The following is a 19,315-nucleotide window of genomic DNA, read 5'->3' on the forward strand; positions in this document are numbered from 1 at the left end:
TATATTAATAAATTATAAATTAAGGCTAATCATTATCTTTATTTTGGCTCATTCAAACATCTGTTCTCTACTAAAAATTCCGTTCATATATATTTGATATACTATAAGTAATTTACCATATGGTACTATAATAACTAGAGGTATTTTTTTAAATAATTTTCAAAGGGAATATGATTAGTTAGTTTTTTGGATTAATTCAATAACTCCACAACAACAACAACAACAGCAACAAAAAACTTTAATTTCTAATCAAATATAAGATAAGTTGTAAAACACTTTGGATAAAAAAAAGATTACGAAAAAAATGAACAAAACAAACAAACTGAATACCCTAGTTGTAACTAACTAATATTATTGATAAAATGATATCATATAAAAATAACCCATAAAATATGAAACCAGACAATAATAATTTCAAAACATAATATTAATAACAAACAATACTAAGTGAATTCAAACTTCATCCCATTGCACAAGCAATTGGCTATCAGGACTCAGTAGCTCAGTGGATAACGCGATGGAGTTTGAAGCGAAAGGTACTGGGTTCAAATCCCAGAGTGGACATCAACTCTGAGATGCAAGTACATCCAGCTGACGAGTCCCAAATCGGACGAAACGCGCGTCAAACTGGATTCTCCTGCTAGCCGCTATCCATCTTTACTTCCAATGCTTGTGAATTAAGACTATACCGAGGCGCTACGCACAGGATGCACATATGCTAATTAGAGACTGACCAGTTGCAGTTATAAGCATCAATGGGAACATAAATATAGAACTAAGTTATAATTTAAACAAATTCAATGGTTAATTAAATGATTACAGAATTAAAATGACTTTTTTTTTACTATAATCATAATAATGTTGATATATTTTTGTATTCAAATCATACTTACTTTACAAAAGTATCGACCCATATCAACTTCTTGTGGTTGTATCAAATATAATATTGCATGATATAATCCAGGGCGAATTGATTTAACTATTGAATGAAATTGACCTCCTTCAATCAATGTTAAATTAGCTGGCTCTCTTAACCAATGTACTTCTGGGTTAGGTTCTGCAGCAATTACACATGTTAACCTTGCATGAGCTCCTTTTACTATAGAGACTAGTTGATCAGAAATTACAGTTGATTGAGTAACACTGATAGTGTTATTCTTGTTTGAAACTATATTGGGTGCAGCTCTTGACCATCTTGTTACTGGTACTATTCTTGGTGCAACTACAATAATAAACAATTAATTACTGTTAATGTGAATAAATTAATAAAATTGATAACATTATTTACGCACAAACATATTTTATTAGATTTGTAGAAAAAAATGTGTTAATTCTTTTTTCTGGACTGTTCACTCCTATGCAATTTTTCTACAGTTAGCGTATAGCAAATATGCTTACTTACTTCCTTACGCCTGTTAACCCTGGTCGAGGCGCATAGGCCACCCACCAGTATTCTCCATTCAATTCTGTGCTGGACAATCCTTTCCAGTTTTTTCCAGTTGTTATTCATCCTTTTCATATCTGCTTCTATTTCCCGATGTAATGTGTTCTTTGGCCTTCCTCTTTTCCTCTTCCCTTCCGGATTCCAAGTTAGTGATTGCCTCGTGATGCAGTTTAGTGATTTCCTTAATCTATGTCCTATCCACTTCCATCGTCTTTCGTAATTTCCTCTTCAGATGGAAGCTGGTTTATCTTCTCCCATAAAACACTGTTGTTGATGGTATCCGTCCAGTGAATGTTGAGTATTTTGTGTAGACAACTGTTTATAAATACTTGTACCATCTTGACGATGGATGTAGTAGTTCTCGACGTTTCAGCTCGGTACGGAACTGACTATCTTGATCTTCATATTGAAGATTCTCACTTTGGAATTAGTTGACAGTCGTTTTGAGCTCCACATGTTCTTCAATTGTGGGAATGCTGTCCTTGCTTTGCCAATCCTCGTCTTTACATCTGCATCCGATCCTCCTTGTTTATCAATGATGCTTCCCAGATACATGAATGTTTCCATCTATTTCAGAGTTTCTCCATCAAGTGTGATTGAGCTGGTGTTTTCTGTGTTGTGTTTGAGAATCTTGCTTTTTCCTTTGTGTGTAGGAAATATGGTTATAGTGAAAACAATTTCCCACTTTCTCAAATGTTAGTATCAGTAGATATGGATTCGTAACATCAACAAAAAAAATTTTTTTATATTGGATTTAGTTAAAGACATGTAGTAGTAAGCAAGACATAAAATATTTGAGCAAACAATTTTTTTCCATAACTTCTTCACTTCTAAATTCACAGTTATTGTATCTCACTAGACAAAATATAAAGATGCATATGTAAATGTTCTAGTTGAAATAATCTGTATTATAAATGGAAGAATTGTGGATTCATTTTCGATTGAGTTTTAAATATTAACAAAATGCATTATGGATACAGTTAAACTAGTCATCAAAGAAGGGACAAGAACAATCATATATGTGAAGATGATAAGTTCTAATCAGTGTACTATAAACATGTGAAACAAATGAAACTCAAAATCAAAAATTTTTGTTCATGGTTATCACAATCATATTAGCAACAACGATACTGTCAATAATTGACAATCAGAATATTATCTTAAATGTGAAAGATGAATGGGTTACTAAGACTTGTAAAATGTCTTAGGAAAGAGTACAAATCGCAATGTATGGATAGAGGGGTAAAGTTTATAATGTGTGCTAACAATTTTGAACAGGTAATGAAATGCCCTACATATAGACCAAGGTTAACGAAGAGGTTAACTGTATCAGTTCTTTTACACACGTCAATTTTCTCCAGGTTAGTACTAATCGCTTCTGCTATACAAAGGAGAAATAATCCTCAGCCATGTAGGAAATTGCTGGATATATGACCAAGGAAGCATCTTTATTCTTGATGTTATGTTCAGTTATATGGGAAGGAATAACACTTACTGTAAACTCTATGCAGCGTTTTTCTAGATTAATATCACTGGCTACTCAAAGGATTTATCAAGTTTTTGAAGTTTAAAAATGTCCCAAAGAAATAGATTAGGGGAATTCACCTGGTGAACTTAGCAATACGAAATAATAAATAACTAAGTAAAAATCGAGTAAATGGATGGGGAAGGTAATTCTTTTTTCGAATTTTTGTTGGTAAACACTGACAGTTTAATCATTGATCATTCTTAAGTTGTTAAACATTTTTTTATCAGAAAACAAATAAAATTTTGCGCTTTTGCATTTTATAACTAATTCACTACATGAACGAGGTGTTGTTACCAGTTAAATGTAGCAAGAACTAATTTTAAAAGAAATGATAGTTTTAAGTTCCAATAGAAATGTTTAGAATTGTAATATGTGCACTTCAGTTCGTTCTTTCAATATTTTTGGCTTAGCACATACATGTGAGTCAGAAACGTTTGATTGAAGTAACATAAAACATGGCTTTGGTCTAGTAGCTAATTCATTTGACGTATGGTAATAAGTCTTAGAATCGGATATTTTCTTATTGATGCTCTATTTATCCTCCAATCGATTATTTCATTGGCTTGATGACGTTTAAAACGAAGGTATACTGAAGGAGATTATATGTAGACGCTATTATTCCTAACAAAACTACATTCTGTTATAGTGTACAATAGATAGATATCTTCCTGCATGTATTTTGGAATCACAGTGGCTGCATTCTAGTTTTTCTCATTTTATCAAAAGCTTTCAAAATAAGTCGAAGACAACTTACATAAGACATCATTTGGGAGCATGTTTAAAAGTATTTATGTCAGATTCACATTGTTACAAGTAGACAAAATTTAATGGCAAATATGTCAATGTTGACAAGTGGTTGAACGCAGTGGTGGGAAGCACATTGTTTATTAAGGCCAACTGTTAAAACAAATTAGTTGGCAAAAGCGATGGGCATATTGATTTCACCTATTTTAGATTCCATTTAATACTCATACCACAAAATATATAGCGTATATTGTGTCTATTAACAGAAACTTGAAATCAGCTATAAATGTTTTAGCTTCTACAACTCTTTGATATGAGATCTCAGTTTTTATTATTTAATGATCATAAATTATTATTAATAGGTAGTTAAATTAAATGGAATGAATTTCATTTACATTTTTATATCGATTAGAAACTTACATGGATAGGTAAGATCAATTGTACGAACAGCTGGCGATCCGATTCCATTATCCATGTTACATTGATATCGCCCAACATCATTTGGACTTAAATCGTATATTGTAAGTGTACTTGTCATTACTCCAGGAGCTGATGACCAACATTTTGCATAATATTTAAATCCAACATTCCATTCACCCTGTTTGATAAGAAGTGTAAATAAATTTTGTTCTTTGAGTAGACATAAATTAGACTAATGTATATGTTACAAATCATATCAAAGCATATTGAAAAAAACAATTAATTTTCCAGAGTTAAGTCGACCTATTATCAAAAAGTTATGTTTCAATACCATACAATGTTATACAAAATAATAATGAGGAATATATTTATCTTGTTCCTTATAATCTGAATCCCATTTATTAGAGGATATTGAACAATAATCTCCTGATAATTAAAATGATTTCAAGCCAAAAAATAAGCTTCTTGAGACTACTTACACTGAATACAACATATTCTTTTAAAATATAAAAATGGTTATGTAATAGCTCACATCATTCGATCAGTTATATATTGAAACCTGTATAAAATCATTTTAAATTTATTATTTTGAATATTCAGATTACATTTTATAGTTCATAATCTATTAACAAACTGACTGTCTCTAGAAAGTATTTAACCCTACCTCTTAATTAGGATGACAAGAAAAGTGACACTATAAACAAATATGCAAAATAAGATGAGTTCGTTTTCGTATTTTAGGGTTCGAATTAAGGACCTTTTTTTCTAATTTTGTATAGGTTATTAGACATTTTTTAGAAGAAAACTATTATTTTGTTAAATGATTCGCATAAAATAATTCATGAGAAAAAATCACTAAAATGTCTTACGAATATTCTAGTCAAAGATGGATAGTGGCTAGTGGTGGAATCCAGGAAGCGCGTTTCGTCCTATTTGGGACTCGTCAGCTGAATGTGCCTGCATCTCAGAGTTGATGTTCACTCTACGACTCGAACTCAGTGTCTTACGAATAGTTGACAATTTTTAAGTACTTTTTTCACTTTATCCAAAATAATTATAAACATAAGATATCAAACTATTATAAGATGTACTTTCTAGCTAAAACACTATCCAATTAATCTTTGGAAATCCAAAACACTGTTTATTTTAGATTTCAAGTAATTACATTAGACATAATGATTATATACACTAAATATACAATAAGTATACACGTCCATGGGATAATTTAGATTCATTCAAGTGAATTTGTGTTAACTAACATTTGATAATATAAACTAAAATGAAAGCAAACTTATCATTTTCAAGTCTTTTTCTTAAAAAATAATAGAGAAAGAATAAACTAACTTTTATTCATTTCCCAAAGTGTACGCATACAGACATATTGAATAAACAAATGAATTGGGATACATATAAATGTATTAGAAGTAATAAAAAGTAAGTGTTCAACTGGTAGGTCAATACAAAAAAAAAACATAATCTACTGATAAACTGTCCAACTTTTCTTTTTGGAGATAAAAATGAAGGTACTTATGGATAAGAATATGAATAAACGATAAATAAAAAGACAGAATTTAAGTATGTTGCTTTACTTTATTTATACAATAGGCTTTAATCAGTATTCCGTATATCATTCTCTTTTTTTTACTACAAAAATACATAAATTCTGACAAACTTATGTATATATATACATATATAAGCATATTTATGAACAAAACTATATTTAGCCAGTCGTTTTACCTATGCAAGCTGTAGCTTATTAAAGATTATTAATGCATTTCATTCTTCTAATGCATTTATTTCTAAAATGTTATCAGTAGTATATATATATATATATAATTACTTAAAAGTCCCAAAGTGCATTATATATTACTGGACTAAAATGAACCTTTCTACTTCTTTTGCGTAAAATTTAGAAATAGTTATATCATTTTATTTATCTTCCGTTGACTACATTATTCTATAAACAAGAGTTAATTAATTTGTTTGAAAGACCGAAAAGAAAATACAAGTGATTATTGGATAAATAGAAAAAATATGAGGTTGAATGTTAACTTATACAAACACCAATCAACTATTAACTGATTTAGAATTTTTTCTAATAGAAACACTCTTAACGGAAGAAAAAAGTAAAAATGGCTGTTAGTTAATGAGGAAATATAAATATAAGGTAATATTTGGCAACAACATGAAAATATAAATTTAGGTGCTAAATTATTAACTGTATAGGTCGTGCAATAAACAAGGATGAGTACACGTAATTTGATGGGGTATAATTCAATTTGTATATCATTGGCTCAAAATCAAACTCCATATGTATTTTGAACACGAGTCTAAATGACGAAAGCTAAATCGAAATCAAACAAGAAGAGAACTTTTAGTCACAGGCACGGTAAAAATACTGTAGATTAGTATCAATTAGCGCTTATTTAGATTCATAGCTACCGTGAAGTATAGAATAATTGTATCACTATTTAACATTTGAAAACAATATCATGTTGCAAAAATACAACCATGAGAGTACAAGATAAAACAAGTGCTTCACAAGTGAATACTAATATTTACTTCCTAACTGAGAATATGACACTAAGAACTATTAGCATTTTAAGACTGAAAGGTAACCATTAAGGTACAATAAACAACAATCATGAACTGCAGTTTGATTCATAGCTCAAACGATCGTCGTTGAACATATATTCTACTAGCATTCATCTCTTTTTTAAAATTAATAGATATAAGTAGTAGTGAATTTCTACTCAAGTAATTCAGATCTCTAATGTAATACATTTGATTTAAGTGGAGTGCGAACAAATTATATTCAACAATAAGACATTCTTCTTTCAAAACATCTTCATCAGGTATACTAGACTATGTGATGGCCCTAGATACTCAGGGTGTTGAGGAATTAGTTAACAGTTAAAAAAGGCGATCATATTGTGAATTAATTCATCTCATCTATTACAACGTGCTTCTAAGGATTTCTTAGATCTATCTTTGTGTGCATTTCTTTCGATATGCAAAGCAATTATGAAGTACACTAACTTGGGGGAGGATTTTATTCATGGGTAATTCTCGCTTGTTGATGTCTTAGAGGATTTCGCCATCATGATTATTTGGTCCTCAAATAACATCAAGGTTATTTTAAAAAATAATTCTGATTATGTACATCAAATATTGGGCTTATATTAAAAATAGTCAGTTTATTTTAGAAGACTAGATTTTGTTCAGTACAAAGTTTGGATCTGTAATTTGAAATTGATACATACTATCTATCTTGAAGAAGACGATAGCATCACAGACGAGCTGGCTTTCTATACCACCTGAAATAGGGATTTGGTCAAGCTATATACGTAACCGTAAAATGTATTAAAGTATGTTAAGAACTAACTTTGTCACAATGAATCCCAGCAGCTGAATCAGCCTGTGAAGTATGACTCTTTGTAGAAAAAGATGATCGAGAGATTGAATTTCTGTAGATATTTTCTGCAGAGTCATAACCAACCAGTGTGTTTGTTAAACGCCTCCAGCGGACAGCATTTGTGGTGGGTGCGGGATTGGCTTCTGATTGACAAAATAGTTCAGCCTTTTTACCAGAAACTGTCAAATTTACTGAAGGCGAACCAAGCAGTTGAGGCCCATCTTGTAGTGATAACGGTTATAAATGGATCAGAGAAAAATGATTAACAATAAGCGAGTGGTTATGTAATTATGGTATAGAAGCGACTTTTCCAAAATATGGTTATCCTAGAACATTGAAAATGGGTGTGTATTACCTACCTAAGGATTTCCATATCTATCATCTGCAATATAATGTGCGATTCGTTCATTCCCAGAAATCTACTTTAAAAACTGTTTCACATTATGAAAATGGTAACTTTTAAGGAGCTAGCAACGAATGCCACCATTGTAAGCGCTGCATTTTCAAACTAACTGACTGCTATGCGAATTATTAATCTCATTTATGAATATTTTTATTTTTTATACAAGGATCAATATATTTGGGTAGATGTAACAATTTGAAAGGAATCCATTTTGTTATGAAGAGTATTGAAAATTTTCTTGTGAATATTTGAGCGCAACTCAAGTTATTTTTTGGGGATTGAAAAAATAAATTTCCCATGTAGCCAGTTTTTCTGTATCTTAGTATGAACTGTACCACAGTGTAAGATGATCAAATGACTGTTAGAGTTGTCAAGCGTACACACTGTTAATGATGAAAATCAGGATATTACGTTTGACTTTTTTTCGATGAGTATTTTATGTAAATTTTTGCATAAGCCAAATTGACATCACGATATCGGAATAATGGTCAGGAAAATTGATACTTGCAAATGCAGGACCTAATTTTTTTTTAATTGTTTGCTAATTTTAATTTTGGTCACTGGAACAGTTAAAAGTACAGATTTGTAAATATGACGTGAAATTAAAAATATGGTCTTAGTATTGTATCGGGTATAATTCAACCGTGGTATTCAATAGATACACAGCTTTAACTATAACTCTTTTTATGAACAACCTAGAGATAATACATCTAAAAATATTAATCTCTTTGGAAACGTCATAATCTGAAGTTTAAACTTCTCTTCTATCACATACTTATTAATCGGTTCTTTCAAATACACAGGCGATTTAGTTGAAAGATAAGGGTAAATGATTTTCATTGGTCAGATATTTTGTTTTGACATGGCATCAAAATTTATCTTCCACTCTAGTCGTGACTGCATAACATCCTTCTTTTATTGAATTAACAAGACATCTAGGATTAAGATATTGTGATTGTCAAAAAATATAAAATGAATTTCTTATAAATTATTGATATACTTATTTTCTTTATATCATATGATAACAATTAACTCAGTGATGAGTCCCTAGATGGTCCCATCGAGTGTGTTGGATTGCATCTGGTCAGTCTCTATTTGCCATCTCTGCTAATTATTCAGTGAGTTTTGAAAACTATTCCCTACAAACATTTCCAAGTATAAGCAATGATGGTTAGTGGCTAGCAGTGGAATCCAGTTTGACACGCGTATCGTCCTATTTGGGACTCGTCATCTGGATGCACTTGCATCTCAGAGTTGATGTCCACTCTGGCACTCGAACCCAGTACCTTTCGCTTCAAACGCCATCTTGTTATCCATTCAGCTACTGAGTCCTGATAGCCACTTGTTTGTGCAATGAGTTGAAGTTTGAATTCACTTGGTATTGTAGTCCTAAAATTCAACTGGAAGATTCAAACAAACAATACCAAGTGATTTCCAAATATATTTATTACTATATTACTAAATATATATTAGTAGAATAAATGATTTTAAAACAGTTCTTCAATTTTATTTATTATTATCACTTTAATGGAAAAAATATTGAAACCATTTAACAAAATTAATTAAAATTATTTTTCTAGTAGTAGAAAAAATGAAAAGAAAAAAAAGTATCATTATGTTCATTCTTAATAGTACCCTATGGTTTATCAATTAGGAATCATCTTACCCCCTTTAATGTTCTTATAATAAGTTACATCATTGTGAATATTGTAAAAAAAAAAGGTAATAATATTTTATAATTAATAAATAATTTATGACTTACAAGTTACATTTAGAAAAAATGTAAATTCTTTACTCCCTAGAGTATTTGTTGCAATCAGTGTATAATTGGCCATATCTGATCGTTTAACAGGATGAATAAATATTTTAGTTGGTTTTACTATTAAACGTTGATTTAAATCTTCAATTGAATATGATTTAGAACTTTCATTCATTTCTTCTTCATTTTTAAAAGAATTAAATGTTTTTATTGGATTAATTGATAAAGGAAGTGGTATACCATTTCTAAACCAAGATGTTTTACTTAATGATGGATTAGATATAGGCTCTAAATCTAAATCAAGTGATCCACCTAAAGAAAAAGTGAAAATATAACAAATTAATGAAATGATTTCATTTTAATCCAATTTTTGTTAAGGCACAAATTTAGCATAAACTGAAAGACTTAGTTCATATGTTCAATTTATAGCCACAGAAACAAAATTGAAGAATGCTTAGAAATCTAAACAATTGGACAAGGAAATAGAATAAAGTTGTTTATGCCGTTTAAATCAGTTATATTTTAAATTTCAGTAAACTATTCACCATTTAATGACTTATTAGAAAATACAATTTAGGATTGATCATTTCAAATGTTATTCTATCCAGAAGTTTTATTGAACTAATTGTGACAGTCTAAGATGGAATAGTTGTATACAATGGGATACAAAAATCGGTAGTGTACGTTTGGCAAATTGTGATGGTTTTATGGATGTCTTTTGAATGCAGGGAATGTTTAGCTCTAAAAAATAAGAATTCACAAACATGTACGAAATATATTTGTAGTCCATAAAATTATTTTCTTGGTTATTTTGAATAAATATCAGATTTGGTTGTACAATATAGTTCAAGGTTTTGTTTACTAATATATTTCTCAAGAACTTTGCGCCATTGTGGAGACTGGTGACATAAATTCATTTGACTTAGCAGGTGGACAATTATTCATTCTCGTAATTTTAGGAACAATGTTCCGTACGCGATTAATAATTTCTTCTAGACCGAAACTTATAATTAATACAGTAGGCTAAACTTTACTGTTGCATAATCTAAGTTGTAATGAGAATAACAAAATTATGACGATTGAAACAAATTCAAACTTTTTTTTGACAAACGTGACCAGACTTTATTTTATAAAACATATGTGGTACACCTGACCTAATAAATCAATAAATATAATTGTCATAGTGTAAGATCTCAAAGAGGGTACCTAAAAGCATCAAGAGGAAAACAGTGGTGAATTAATCTGGAGCACAGCTATAAACCAAATAGAACATCAATCATTGTTTGACGAAACCTTAAGGACTTAAATTAGTAAGCTATGAAGATGATACTTGGTAAACATTTTGCAACTTTATATATACGAACGCACAAATGAAACTAGTCACAGATTTTAGAATAAGTTGATTTAGGAAGCAATACTAGTTACATTTAACCACTCATGGTGGTATTTTCGAATCATTACAAAAATTTTATTACGGTAGTTTATCTTCATTACATATTTTAAAAGCTTACGTGACATAATGTGTGTTCGTAAATATTGGTGTCATTAAACATTATAATTGCTGAAATAGTACTTCGGGTGTTTATTGCTGAGACAAATGACATCTCTGATGTAGCAACATAATATGCTCAGTGTATGATTACTGAGTAGTTTATAAACAAGGTATATCTTATGAGTAATCTTAATTTCATAAACTCTCTTGGCTTCGACAGTGAAGTGTATTGGTTGTATTTTCAAGGAAACTCATGATAATATTCTACACTTTGAACATGACGTTGTTTTGAAAACACTCCAAATGAACAATCACATGAATTTCTTTTAAAGGATCCCTTTTATTTGGCTACAATCCCTTGTCCGTTTTAAAAATTGTTTTCTGTAATAAGTCAAGATTATTAATATTCCTCTCAATAAATCTTCAAGATATTACATTACACATAGATTTGGAGGACAAATTCAAATTTTGAGTTTAAGAAACACCTTGATAATTTAGTTCTTCTTAAAGTAACCACCGTTCACTTTTTCTTATTAACAATAGGAGGTAAACTGTTGATAGAATATTAACTAAATCTCCAAGAACTTAAAATTTTTACTAAAAATTTCAAAATCAAATAATGGAAATGATTATAAAATCATACTACTAATGGTATAATAAGCATGTTCTGAAGGAATATTTGAAAATCAGCTATCGCCGAAGTTCAATCCTTGTTTTCCTAAAACACATATTTTTTAACATGTCATTTATACATATATAATACTAGTTATATTTAAGTAGTCTATTTTTAGAAAATAATCGTTGTAACGTTTTTAAATAAATGAATGAATGTTTATAGTTGAAATCATGAGTCAATTGAAGCTAGACCGAGACTGATAGGTCCTGGGTTCGAACCTCGAGAGGCGGGATCGTCAATGCGCACTGCTAAGGAGTCCCGCAATAGGACGAAACGGTCATCCAGTGCTTCCAGGTTTTCCATGGTGGTTTAGCTTCAATTGACTCATGATTTCATCTATAAAAATTACGAAAATCTCCACAAAACCCTCTTCTGACAAATGAATAAATGTTCATAGCTTCTAGTAGTCATTCAATGATCCAACTGTTAATGGATTCATATTTTCATTGTAATCTCTAATAATTGTTCAAATTCTAACCAAGCTATATCATAAACTAACACATTTTAACGTCATTTCAAATCAAACTTTACAAACTTCATGTCGTTGTGATTTAATTTAGTAGAAATTCATTTATCATTATCAAAATACGAGTATTAGGGGGTGTTTCAATTTGCATTTAATTTTAGTAATACTGTATTCAACTTTATTATAATTATTATCAGATTTACCTTCAACCACAATATAATGTGGTAAAAATTGTTCATTATTATTTGGTGAATTCAATTCTACAGGCCAATTCAATTGTTTTGTTAAAGTTAAAAATATCGGTGGAAATTGAATAGAAAGTAAAATATGTGAATTTAAAAGTGTAAGAGCTTGTGAATGTGTATTTTGATAATAAGGCTTAGACAATTCATAGTTATCATATGGTTGTAAATGAACAGAACTGTTGATATTTTCCACTGGATATTTTCTAATTAAACATTCAAGTAAATCTCCATCATGTGTTATGTTTATAGGAAGTTCCAAATGACTATTTAAGATGTGAAGTTTGCCAGAGTCACTTATTGTTTCTTCCATTTTACTACCTAAAAACATAATAATGAATGAAAAATGATGCAAAATGTATGCGTACAGAAAGATTACATGATAAACTGACTTCATCTGAACAATCATTGAAAACGAAGGGATGCTGGATAGTTATAAGTCCGTCGTTTAGGACCTCTCAGCAGTGCGTAATTTAAAGCTTACCAAAATAGGAACCAAGAATTTATGATTTCTTACCATGGGGGCTAATTTTGGAGTACTGAATCAGAAACCAATGGTCCGCATTTCTGTCTCCACTCAAAGACTTACACTGCAAGATAGTCATTCATTGTCATTGAGGATAATTTACTCACTGTGAAGGTGTTAATCACCCATTTTGACGTCGTTCTAGATTCGTGGAAGTTATTGTCAAACCAGTGGCTACTGAGGACATGATTACCATTCATAAATGATTGTTGTGAAGATTATTGTATTTGAATATAGTAACACCACTATATTCTAGCTATAAAATTATCGAAAACTAAGCAGGATTAGTTTCTTACATTTCGAACCAGAACTCATTCTCAGGTAATGTCGTGAGCGCAAACTATTAAAAGAGTCTTAAACAAAGATAAGATGAGCGTACAGTGCAAACTATTTTTAACTGATTAGCGGATAATGTTATTTGACTAAAAATAACTTTTAATATGAAATAATTGATTCTCAGTGATCAGAATACAATTTTTCTTCCGAATCTTGTTTTACGATCAAACAGATTATTTAGGAAAATATCCGTTTTAATCCGTTTCAATAGATTGTTATTAAGGTAATGCTTACCTGTTAAGTGAATAGTTTGACAGCTTTTAAAAAATGCGTCGTACGGATCATTTGATTTCATATCGTTAATTGTATCATTGATACCTCTCACAAATGATGCAAGCTGAACAGGTGGACAATGATTAAGTTGCCATTCTAGTTCAGGTTTTGGATTTGACATTTCAACTTGACACATTAGTTTAAGTGAATGACCAGATTTCGCTTGGACTATCGGAATATGTCCAACATTGTATTTTGATTTATAATAACTTAAAATAATTTGAAGTTCATCACGTAATTTTGATCGTGTTATCATTTGTCCAGTTCCACTTATGACACTAATATTTAAAACTGTTGCTGAATAGGATACACCAATTTCTACTGGTAAACTGAATTGTGTATCCGAATATCCGTAACCAGGATTCACAGTTCCACATCTAAATAAAATTGAATGAATGTGAGAATATCTATTGCATGTCTGAAAAATAAATCCTGTTATTCTAGATAAATCTATGTTCTATTAATTTTATTGACAAGATATCACTTCCCTTGATGAAAAAGGGGGTATAATAGTATTTCGAAACTCCTACATCACTGACCTCTATTTATACAATATATAAGGCACATGGTTCAGATATAATAAAATCCAGATTTAAAATATAAGGGTGTTGAATAATATCTAAGGATACGATGGGTTACATAGATGAGTTTTCTAACTATCATACTGAATATGAAGAAATTCTATTTTAAATTAACCCTTAAAAAAATACTTTGCGCAACTAGGCGTTATTAATTCACATAGAACAGCTTTTTATTTTTATAACAAATCGCTCAAGTTCTTAAGTTTTTCAGAGGTTTGGAGTCATATTCGGTACTGACAACTTTTTCATGGTCACTTAATATCTAAGAATATATACTGACTAACTAACTAATACGTTAACCAATTTTTAACTGTGGTATTATTGCAATGAATATTAATATTTTAGCTATGTTATAATGAATTATTTGGATGTGATAGTCACATGATGTAATCATGTGCTTCTATAAGAGATTTATATTATATTAGGATGCTCAAGTAGAAATATTATAACATATTACAATATACGTATTTCTCTTGTTTTCTGCCTAATGAATAAGGAGGTTTATTTAAATTTATACTGATGATTTACAACACAAATACATTGAAATTCATTGTCTAGTAATATAAAACATTGGATCAGAAACATTGAAAGGACTGAGTGCTTCAAATACCGGTAGATTTGAAAAAAACTTTTACAAAATCACTGTTACAAAAGATCTTTTATTATCTTCTTTTTTTAATCTGTAAAATTAAAAATGAATATAAACCTAGATTTAGCCATTATATCTTTAGATATTCTGCTAAAATCATTTTATTGTATGGCGATATTGAATAAAGCAATTACTGTTATATCGTATCACATTTAATGAAAGATAAATTAATATCAGAAGGGCTTTTTGTGGATATTATAGTAATTTTAATAGTTTTGATCATGAGTCAATTGAAGCTAGACTGCCATGAAAAACCTAAAAGCACGGGATGGTCGTTTCTTTCTATTGTGGGACTTCTAAGCAGTGCGCATTCGAGATTCCGCCTCGCGAGATTCGAATCCGGGTCTGTTTTCAGATAGTAACTCACTGAAGATAATAGTGGATGTGTCGCCCAATTTCGTGAATCGGTTAAAGTTAGACATTAACACCGTTGGATGCCGGCTCAGTGGTCTAGAGGTTAAGCGCTCGCGCGCGAAACTGGTAGGTCCTGGCTTCGAATTTCGTGTGGCGGGACCGTTTATGAGCACTTATGAGGAGTCCCATAATAGGACGAAACGGTCGTTCAGTGCTTCCACGTTTTCCATGGTAGTCTAGCCTCGACTGACTCATGATTTCAACTATATACAAAAAATACTTAATTCACTTCTATGTGATTTATAAATTATCATTCATCACACAACATATTTCGCTCTTCTATTATTCTTTTTTGATTAAAGTATAAAATATATATTATTACATCTAAAATTAAATATCCCAATGTAATAATCTGATATTTTTAAATAATTATACTCTAATAACCATGTATCTGTGAGTTACCCTTATTGATATATATATTGCTTATAATATGATTATGTCAAATGACACTGTTTATAATGTATAATAGTAGTAATTATTCTTCTTAATGTAACATAGTCATCTAATTTGATCATTAGTCTGTCAGGATTATACCTAAACATATAAGTGGTAATGGTAACAATATAATAAATAATAATAATATAAATACAATAATAAAATAACAATAGTTATTATTATGATAATAGAAATAAATAAACAACTGCAACTTTGATAGAATAAAGAATAATGTATGTCATTGTCATTATTATAATTATAGAATTAAGATAATAAAAGAGTTGAAACAATCATTTATCATTTAATGGAATGAAATATAATGAGATACATGTGTTTATGAAAGAATAGTGATCTTTCTGATCAATAGTTCATGTAAGAAATCAAACTTGTAATTGAATATTTACATGTTTGTAGAAATCATTTACTATAGAAGATGAAAAACTTAAAAGTTTGTTTGAAATCAAGCAAATGTTTAATATCTATTATTATTTATCATTTTATATGAATTAATAAACTGATTATGTAACTGTGTAACTAAACACTAGTTTATATACCAAATTTCTAGTTATAATCTCTATATGAAGGTTATGTCTAGGAGATCCAGAGTATTCCTCAAAAAGTGCCAAGAGGGGCCTTGAAAACGCTTGGGAATATTTTATCCAATAAGCGTTGAATAGAAGTTTCTCAGTAACATTTAGAAAGTGAAGAGTCAAGTGTCATATTCCTGATTAGATGATTACCTATCCTGCTACTATATTTGGTCGGATTCTAAAACTCAAAGGAAACCCAAAGCTATCTGATATGCTATAAATACCCCAGTATTTCTGAAAATAAGCAAATCTTGGTGCAAAACGTTTTTTTTTCCATTTTTCGTGCCTTTTCTTTCGTGTTCAAGTTGTCGTGTAGAGTAAGCCTGGGGTTACTAGAAGAGCTAAGGAAACTGATTCAAGAGTTCAGAAAGACGTATCATATTATTGATACTACTTGAGTGGCTAAATGGATGTAGGAAGGGGATGAAGCAATGATTATTGTATAATAATCATGTATTAGATAATTTCATTCACAATATTTTTTTCATTTGAATTTACATACTAATAATGTTTCTTCATCATTATAGTGAAATCTTTAAAGTCGTTTAATTGTTTATTGCTCCAACAATGAATACGCATTTAGAATCTAACATAAATAACAAATCATAACTAACCTAAAAATCGCTCCATCATATGATTTTGTCAGATTAATATTTAATATTGAGTAAATCATTCCATCAGGATATTTGTTCGATTGATTTTGTTGAATAATCTTTGACTCATCAATTAGTTCACTTTCATTGGTACCTTTTAATACTGAAAGAATAATAAGAACAGAAACAGAATATTAATGTGGAAAGTCAAAATAAGTCGAGTTGTTTCATCAGAGACAGGACGACACCTAATCTGTTTTAATTATCTTAGAATTATCTCCATCAGACAGTAGGTACATCTGAATGCTTACTAACAAATGTGTTTACTAACTTATTGTTCACAACTACTGTTTATGATAAACAATTTATGATTGTTGATTTATCAGTGTTAGAAACAAAGAAAGCCAAGATTGTACTCACTTATGTGCGTAGTGTTCTTTAGCATTGTATACTACAAACTGACTGAAATCAGTGATTCTAGCCAACCACTTTTAACTAGCTGGTTCTAAAGCAACAGGCTGCTATGAAGTGTGAAGTTTCTTGATTTTATCTCTAAGAGAGTTACGTGTAAACTAGTGAGGAAATTCATTCTAAAATGAGACAGCCGTTGAATGCCTCCTGTATACCAATGTTGTCGAGTTGAGGTTAGTGCGCGACTTAAAATATCATCAAATCATGAAATTCCTCCGTATCTATTCGTGTTTATCTGCTTAACTGATTGGCTCAGACTCAAAGGTTCATAACGCTTATCTGTCAAGAGTAATCAGAACACAGGCTTTATTATTTGTCAGACCGTTTAGTCATTGGTTTTCAGTAAATCAACATATTAGTTACAGTAAGGTGGTTAATGTAATAGTTATCAGGGTAAATAAATAAATAATATGGAACCTCGAAATTCCTTTGTATCTTGTTTTACGATAAACGATCTCAGCTTTGACATTATAATACACTTTTTTTCAAAGATTTGATGGATCATTCATGCAGAAATATCATTGTTGTGAATATTACTGAACGGTTAGTATATAATTGATGTAATTAAAAGGATAATAATGAAGGGAACACGTGAACTATAACTCGTCAGATGTAGCTGTTATTACAATAGCCTAATATTAATATAGTAGGATAGGAACGTTTAGACAGGTCTTAAAGCATTTTACTACTTACACGAAATGGATATAGTAGACTGTAAAAGATCTCAATTGATGTATAAATCATCACTAAATCAAGTGTAGTTTTAGGGTAATACATAAATAAATAAACCATGAGATGTATTTTTAAATATCAAGAGATAGATAATTGAAAACCAAACACCCATTCGGACTTATTAGCGGACCTAAATTTTGGACGAGTTCATGGATTAAATCTTCCCATCAGCCTTACCTTGAGTCCAAACTAGTTTTCCTGGAGGATTTCCTTGTTCTCCTGTGCAGTGAAGCGTAAGTATAGTTCCATCTGCCAACAGCGTGCCTTCTTTATATCCTGTAATTATCGGGATGCGAGGGATGGCTAAAAACAGAAACAAGTTTTAAGGAATAACAATAAATCATTGAGCTTTTTAAAAGCGCATTTACATATTCAGTTACCACATTTCCCTGACAAACCTATCTATATATTGTAGCCAATTTGCATTGCCTCATAATCAACATTACATTGTCATTCAACTGAAGGCATAATTTAGTAAGTATAGGTTTGTTCACTTGTGAGCTTGAACAGTCTTATCAACGTACAATAACCACAAAATCATAATTAGCGTTGAACTCTTATGACAGAATGCGCTTTCCAGGTTTCGACATTGTCATAATATAGTAACAGTAATGAACTAGCAGTTAAGATAACCAACCAAAACATCATCATGACAACATGTATGACCCTTTATTTTCGTAAATAAGCGTATCAAGAATAGGTATTTAAAAAATGTTCCCTATCCATTTTCGACGTGCTGTTTCAAGAACAATCGAAATAATTTAAATGTCATTAGCCTCTTCTTTAGGTGAAGACAAAAGCCACTTTCGTTCGCAATTTCGACCTCACATATGGCAGCCAGACAAAATGAAACAGGAATTATTGTTTGCACCACCGTAATCCATCGTAGAGGGTGTGTTTCATTCTCTGTCGTTTTTTCTGACTTACATGAAAAATGTCGAGTTTTGTATGGCGAAAATAACACTCCATTATGATACAACGTCTCAAATATGGCACACTCAGTCGTGATAGAAGGAAAATTACAACATAGCAAAAGTCATAACTCCGATTAATTTTATAATTTTTTTCATAGTTGAAATGATGAGTCAATTGAAGCTAGACCACCATCGAAAACCTGGAAGCACTG

The 19,315-nt window shown here is 30.5% G+C and overlaps 1 protein-coding gene across 1 annotated transcript in view; it reads right to left on the reverse strand.

The window, feature by feature from the left end:
* Positions 1–19,315, reverse strand: part of Smp_132700 (nephrin, putative) — a gene marked incomplete at both ends in the record, with an annotated part of 65,946 nt that overhangs the window by 20,234 nt on the left and 26,397 nt on the right. Inside the window, 7 exons of the mRNA XM_018791980.1 lie at positions 894–1,222; positions 4,137–4,314; positions 7,522–7,772; positions 12,551–12,910; positions 13,686–14,101; positions 17,008–17,149; positions 19,110–19,235. Of these exons, the coding sequence (XP_018644886.1) occupies positions 894–1,222; positions 4,137–4,314; positions 7,522–7,772; positions 12,551–12,910; positions 13,686–14,101; positions 17,008–17,149; positions 19,110–19,235 (1,802 nt within the window). The remainder of the gene's footprint in view (positions 1–893; positions 1,223–4,136; positions 4,315–7,521; positions 7,773–12,550; positions 12,911–13,685; positions 14,102–17,007; positions 17,150–19,109; positions 19,236–19,315) is intronic.

The sequence above is a fragment of the Schistosoma mansoni genome, assembly GCF_000237925.1.
Source record: "Schistosoma mansoni, WGS project CABG00000000 data, chromosome 1 unplaced supercontig 0010, strain Puerto Rico, whole genome shotgun sequence".
In the NCBI taxonomy this organism is placed as follows: Eukaryota; Metazoa; Platyhelminthes; class Trematoda; order Strigeidida; family Schistosomatidae; genus Schistosoma; species Schistosoma mansoni.